General features: G+C 41.8%; 1 protein-coding gene across 1 annotated transcript; it reads right to left on the reverse strand.

Moving 5' to 3' along the window:
* On the reverse strand, positions 1105–1725 carry LOC109235976. The gene has a single exon (XM_019402217.1). It carries the CDS (start codon positions 1723–1725, stop codon positions 1105–1107), a length of 621 nt encoding a protein of 206 aa, XP_019257762.1.

Consider the following 7597-nt stretch of genomic DNA (forward strand, 5'->3'; position numbering starts at 1 on the left):
CCAAAATAAATAAAGTTCTTTCTCTCCAAGAATCACACGCAAAGATCTCCTTCTATATTTTTAAGTATGATCAACCCCATTAGATGAAAGACGGAAAGGAAATTTCACGAATGAGGCAGTAAACGAGGTGATGAAATATAAAAATATACATATACAAGATTTTAAAAATCTAAGCAAAAAAGGATTTTGTTTTTCAATGGGTATGGTTGAAATTCATTGAAAACATGTAGATGATTCAATATATAAAATTTTAGGAAGATTGGAGGTGATTTGGATTGATTTGGTGTCAAAATTCGTAGTTAAAAAAACTATTCTGCAACACATGTATCAAACATATATCAAGCATGGATCTCACACATAGTTATACATGGATATACATGAGATACACAATTAATACAAATATGATACATATGTGATACACAAATGATACACAGTGTGATATACATATTTTTGTTCATGTTCATCTTCTACTTCAAATTTTCAATTCAAACCACCTCAAAGCTCCACCAAATCATCTCAAAATTGATATTTAAGCTCCTTAAGATGTACCCAATCTATTCTAATAACACCCACTTAAAAGAAAGTAAAACTTTAACCTTTTTTTAGCTACAAATAGCTATTGTCTAATATTGGTAATATTTGACTAATATTTTATGAGTTGGCCAATTTTTATAATAAGCTACTTATAAATGGACATAATTGGTAGTTTCTTATATATATATTATACACTAATTATGTACAATATCCACATCTGTTGACTATTTTTTAAGCGGATGGCTATTTAAGTTAATTTCCGATGGACGACCATCTTCTATAGTTTGGGCTTACTTCATGGACAACGTTTGTCTCATTATTTACCAAAAGCAATTTTTATTTCCGGAATAAAAGGAAAGATTGTACGTTGCCGTTTGGACAACATTAGAGTTGAAATGAAGAGAAAATCATTGGAGAAATTGAGAAGTTATATTTTCAACTTGAAAGGACTCAAGTTCAAATAAAGTATCTGTTTTAAATTAGACAGTCGTTGATTTGCAAGTTGAAATACCAAAATTGCGAATGAAACCTTTTTTTGATAAGCAGGGATCAATTATATTATACCAATAATCAGAAGGTAGTAGCTACATTATCAAAGTTGCCCAGCGGGGCGTTACCTACTTGGCTATTACATAGTATTAAAAAGTCACGAAGGACATTTTTATTTCCAAGGGATGCAAGCTTAGTGCATGCATCCTTCCTAATATTCTTAACTAGATAGGTAGTAGCTTCATAGTCAATTGCTAAGATGGCGGTTACAAAATATGGAGGATAGTTCAAAGTTCCGAGATCCCTGCCATTGTTCACACGAAGAGCATCCTTAGCCAGCTTGTGTGCTGGTTTGTTGGCCTCTCTGAAGTTGTGCTCCACTGTTTGAGCTTTCACCTGGTGCATCAATAACCTACAATCATGAATAATATTGTTAAGCAGCGTATAACCATGTTGTAGACATAGAATAACATCTGTGGAGTCTGTCTCCACATCAATGTTAGTAAAACCCTGTTCCCTTGCTAGTTGAAGGTCTTTCTTTAATGCCATAAGTTCTCCATGCAGGGGAGATAGACCATATGAAGAACCCTGGAACCCCAGCACCCATATGCCATTGCTATCTCTAAATAAACCACTAAAGCCACATGTGGATGTTTCATTATTGAAGGAGCCATCTATTTTAAGATTAATATGGTTAGCCATAGGTTTGATCCATTTTATAGAAATAGGGATGTTTACTTGATGCGTAGATTACTTTTCAGTAAGGAATTTGTATTCAACCGCTAACTTGTAAGAGTAAGATATGTTGGCTTTGTTCGTAGTGTTATTATAGAGGTTGTTATTCCTGTTAGTCCAAATGTACCATATCGCAAAGGGGAACATATCATGCCAATCTATGTGGCCCTTTCCTAGAGAACAGTTAAGGTCATGAATATTGATCAGCCAATGGTTTGCCGAGTTATAACCACTCATGTTGATGCCTAATTGAAGTCAGAAGTCCTTGACTGCTGAGCACTGCATAAAGATGTGGGTAATACTTTCCTTATCATGTTTGCAAAAGGAGCAGTTAGGATCAATGTTGATTCCAATGTGGTTTAAGTAGGTTCTAGTTGGTAGTTTGTTATGGAGGAATTTCCATAGTAGGAATTTTATTTTGTTCGGACATTTTAGGTCCCAAACCCAATTAAAATCTTGAGTTATGTTAGGGTGGGTGACTAGGAGATTATAGCAAGACTTACTAGAAAAAAGTCCATTTGTGGTTAGTGACCATATCGGAATGTCACAATTGTAATTGTTAGGAATGGTGGCTTTTAATCTTGTTTAATAAGGGATCATGGATTTATATAGAAATTTTAGATAAGTCCCACTGGTTGTTAAATAGACACATGAGTACTAAATAGCAATTGTCAAGAAACTATTTGTGATTAATTTAAAGGCAAAGTATGAAATTGGACGGTCGACTTAATTAATTGCATTAGCTAGCTAAAAAGCATATAAAATCTGCATATTATTTGTATATAATACACACACATATATATAAAATATAACGACCCGGCCGGTCGTTTGAGAGTATTAGCCTCGAACCCTTATTTACTGCTTCCTCTATCTCATTATATGATTTTGTGGCTCGCCGGAGGTTTGGTTTTTGGTTTCAAAGAGAAGTGGGACACATAGACCCTAAAATGGAGATTTAAGTCGTAGGAATTGACCGTAGTTTGATTTGTATGAAGACAACTCCGAAATGGAGTTTCGACGGTCCCATTAGCTCCGTAGGGTGATTTTGTTCTTAGGAGCATGTCCGGATATTGATTTGGAGGTCCATAGGTTATTTCGGCGTTAATTGGCGAAAGTTTGAAAGATGGATGAATTTTGAGAAGTTTGACCGGGAATGGACTTTTGATATCGGGGTCGGATTTCGATTCCATAAGTTGGGGTATGTCCGTGATGTCAACTTGTGTGCAAAATTTGAAGTCAATCAGACTTGATTTGATAGGTTTCGGCATCGGTTGTAGAAGTTTGAAGTTCTAAAGTTCATTAAGCTTGAATTGGGGTCCGATTCATTTTTTAGCGTTGTTTGAGGTGATTTGAAGACTCGACTAAGTTCGTATGATATTTTAGGACTTGTGGGTATTTTTATTTGAGGTCCCGAGGGCCTCGGGTGTGATTCAGAGCATTATCGGATCATTTTTGGACTTAGAGGATGGCTGATGCTGGGTTGTTTTTGGTGTCATCGCACCTGCGGTGGGATTGGCCGTAGGTGCGGACTCGCATAAGCGAGATTTCAGCCGCAGATACGAAGGTGGCCTTGCCCAGTAGTGGTCACAGAAGCGGGGAATTATCCGCAGAAGCGCCTTCGCTTCTGCGTTGGTAGGGGCGCAAAAGCACATTTGGCCGCAGGTGCGATCTTTGTTCCGCAGAAGCGGTCTCGCAAATGCGGACCCCTTGTCCGCAAAAGCAGAAGCCCAGGACTTATGTGTTTTCCGCACCTATGATGGTTTTTCTGCAGGTGCAGCATAGCAGAAGCGGTTCCTTGTCCGCAGATGCAGATTCACTGGGCAGAAAAGGGCTAAGTTCGAGGGTTTGATTTCATTCTCCATATTTGAACCTATCGAGCTCGGATTGAGGCAAAATTTTGAGAGTTAGAGGAAACATTTGGGTAAGGATTCTTGACTCGTTTTTGGTTAATTACCACTAATCTATCATTAATTTCTTCATTTAATTAAGGATTTGGGTGTAAAAAATTGGGTAAAAGTTAGAAAAATCCTTAGGTCGAATTTTGAGTTTTTGATCGAGATTTTTATATCGGATTTTGTAATTTTGGTATGGGTGAACTCGATATCGAATGGGTGTTCGTATTTTGTGACTTTTACCCATCCCGAGACGTGGGCCCGGGTCGACTTCTTGGAGCGATTTCTTAATTTCTTGTTAAAGTTGTGATTTCATTATTTAGAATAGTTTCTTATAGTGATATTTATAGTATGTAATTGCTTTTGGCTAGATTTTGGCCGTTCAGAGTGGAAAAGTCGATGGAAAGGCGTTCTTATTGATTGATTGAGCGGGGTTTGAGGTAAGTGACTTGTCTAACCTTGTGTGGACGAAATTTTCTTAGGTTGTGGTACTGTTATGGTGTTTGAAATACGTGAAGGCCGTGTACGCGAGGTGACGAGTGCGTACTCGGGTTATATGTTGAAAAATCTGGTTCTTGCTGAGTAGTTTTTTTAATTCCTTAACTGAGTTGCCCTAGCAGGTGCAGTCACCATGTTTAGCCTAATGTCACATGCCTACGTGTTTTAACTCTTACTTGCAGTTTGTGCAACATGCTTAATTGATTTTTGTATTCAGTCTTTAACTGTAGGATTCCTTGCTGTAAATTCGTTGTTCCACAAGTTATGAGTTGTGTATTTACTTTTGGGACTACGAGGCGGTACCTCGGGAGCTCCCTGTTGCGTATTTACTTTTGAGACTACGAGGCGATACCTCGGAAGCTCCCCTGTTGCATATTTACTTTTGGGACTACGAGGCGGCACCTCAGGAGATCCCCTGCTGTGTATTTGGGAATAAGAGGCGGTACCTCGGGAATGCCCCTGTTGTTTACCCCTATTTGATGTGTTGTTACCTTTCTGTAATTTCTCATTATTAAATTCTCAGTCTTTTCATTATATTATTATATCTTTCGCTTTGTTTCCTTTTTATTCCAGTAGGTCCCCGACCTGACCTCGTCATTACTCTACCGAGGTTAGGCTTGGCACTTACTTGGTACCGTTGTGTGTACTCATACTACTCTTCTGCACATCTTTTTGTGTAGACCCAGGTACCTCCTAGATATCAGTGATTAGTGAATAAGTGGAGACTTCAAGGTATATCTGCCAGCATCCGCAGACCTCGGAGTCCCCCTCTACCTTTATGATGTTGTTTTTCCTTATCTTCATTAGACTATGATGTATAGAGACATTTAACATTTCTCTTAGAGCTTGTGACTTATTTCTACTGGGTTTTGGGAGTTGTAATCATTTTTGAATTGCAATTTTATTTATTTTGGGTTTTGAGATTTGAGTTTCAACTTAATATTTAACCATTATGTATAATTGTTAGGCTTACCTAGTCTTAGACACTAGGTGCCGTCACGATATCCTACAGAGGGGAAAAAGGGGTCGTGACAAGTTGGTATCAGAGCTCTAGGTTCAAAGGTGTTATGGCTCACAAGCAAGTTTAATAGAGTCTCGCGGATCGGTACAGAGATGTTTGTACTTATCTTCTGGAGGCTATGGAACTGTTAGGAAAAGCTTCAATTCTTTGGTTCCTTATCATGCGAGATTTAGACTTCGGACTCTAAATTTATGCCTTTCTATTCTCTCACAGATGGTGAGGACACGTACACCTAGATTGGATGACCAGACACCTGCGCTCCTTGCTAGAGCCACGAGAGGCCGAGGACGTCCACATGGTGCAGCCAGAGCACCCCCACGAGCTGCTGTAGTGGAGCCACTAGTAGCTCCAATTGGGGCGCAGGCACCTAAGACGCCTGTTACTGCACCAGCTCTTCAGGAGACCCTCGCTCAGTTTTTGAGTATTTTCAGCACTTTAGCTCAAGCATGGTTGATCTCACTTGTTCCTGCCACATCTCAAGTCGGGGGAGGAGCACAGACTCCCGCCGCCTGTACCCCATAGTAGCGGGGCCAGGTCGACCAGGTTCCAGAGGTCATACCAATGCAGCTAGTAGCCCCAATTTGGCCCGAGGCTAGGGCGGCCGTTTCTGAGGAGGAGCTCAGGCTCGAGAGGTACAAGAAGTACCGCCTTCCTACTTTCAGTGGCTTGGCGTCAAAGGATGCCCAAGGTTTTCTTGAGGAGTGCCACCGTATCCTCCGTACTATGGGTGTTGTAGAGTCTAGTGGGGTTTCTTTCACTACGTTCCAGCTTAGAGGAGCGGTCTATCAGTGGTGGCGAGCATATGAGTTGGATAGCTGGCCGAGGTAGCTTCACTCACTTATACTCAGTTCTCGGATATGTTCTTGAGCGAGTATGTTCATCAGAGTCTTAGAGATACATGGCGTGCAGAGTTTGAGCAGTTGTGCCAGGGTTCTATGACCGCGTCAGAGTTTGCGGTCCAGTTTAGTGATTTGTCTAGACATGTACCAGCCTTGGTTGCTATTGTTCGAGAGCTGGTTCGTCGATTTATCGTGGGGCTCAACCCCAGTATCAGATTTAGCATGGCCCGAGAGTTGGAGATGGACATTGCATACCAGCAGGTAGTGGGGATTGCTAGGAGATAGGAGGGTATGTTAATTCGAGAGAGAGAGGAGAGAGAGGCCAAGAGGTCTCGAGAGTCTGGCATATAAAGTGGTACTCGTGCCCCAGCCGCAGCTTATCAGGGTAGGGGCTATGTGAGTCACCCTGTTCATTCAGCACTTCCAGCCGCCAGCGATATTCCGGCCACTCCCAGGCCCCAGGCTCCCTATTATGCACTGCCAGTGTCTAGTGTACCCCCTGTACGGGGTGCTTTCAGCGGTCAGTCCAGCCGATCAGGCCCGGGCCAGCCACAACAACCATGTCCTCCGAAGGCTTATTTTAAGTGTGGTGACAGTCGTCATGTGGTGAGGGATTTCCCCAGACTTGGGAGCGGTGCTCCTCTGTAGGTTACTCAGGCTCCGCATATTTCACTGGGTCCTCAAGCTTCTCAGTCCATGGTTGCCGCACCAGTTTCCACCCTACCTGCACAACTAGCTAGAGGTGGAGGTCGAGCAGGTAGCGGTCACCCTAGAGGGGGAGGCCAGGCCAGATATTATGCCCTTCCTGCTAGGACGAAGGTAGTTGCATCCGACTCTGTCATCACATGTATTGTTCCGGTCTGTCATAGAGATGCATCAGTCTTATTTGATCCAGGCTCCACTTAATCCTACGTGTCATCTTATTTTGCTCCATATTTGGGCGTATCCTGTGACTCTTTGAGTTATCCTATCTATGTGTCTACACCTGTGGGAGATTTAATCGTTGTTGACCATGTGTATCGGTCGTGTTTGGTTGTTCTTAGTGGTTTTGAGACCAGAGCTGATTTATTATTGCTCAATATGTTGGAATTCGATGTTATTTTGGGTATGGACTGGTTATCACCCTATCATGCTATCCTTGATTGTCACGCCAAGACGGTGACGTTGGCTATGCCAGGTCTGCCGCGATTAGAGTGGGGAGGTACCTTAGATTATGTTCCTAGCAGAGTTGTTTTATTTCTAAAGGCTCAGCGGATGGTTGAGAAAGGGTGTGATGCGTGTCTGGCATATCTGAGGAATATTAGTATTGATACTCCTTCTGTCGAGTCAGTTTCGGTAGTGAGGGATTTTCCAGATGTATTCCCGAGGATATTCCGGCATGCCACCTGATAGAGATATCGACTTTGGCATTGATTTGTTACCGGGCACTCAGCCCATCTTTATTCCACCTATCACATGGCCCTAGCAGAGTTGAAAGAATTAAAGGAGCAGTTGCAGGAGTTGCTTGATAAGGGCTTCATTCGGCCCAGTGTGTCACGTTGGGGTGCATCAGTCTTGTTTGTGAAGAAGAAGGATGGTTCTATGTGTAT

This window comes from Nicotiana attenuata, chromosome 12 (genome assembly GCF_001879085.1).
Source record: "Nicotiana attenuata strain UT chromosome 12, NIATTr2, whole genome shotgun sequence".
Taxonomy (NCBI): Eukaryota; Viridiplantae; Streptophyta; class Magnoliopsida; order Solanales; family Solanaceae; genus Nicotiana; species Nicotiana attenuata.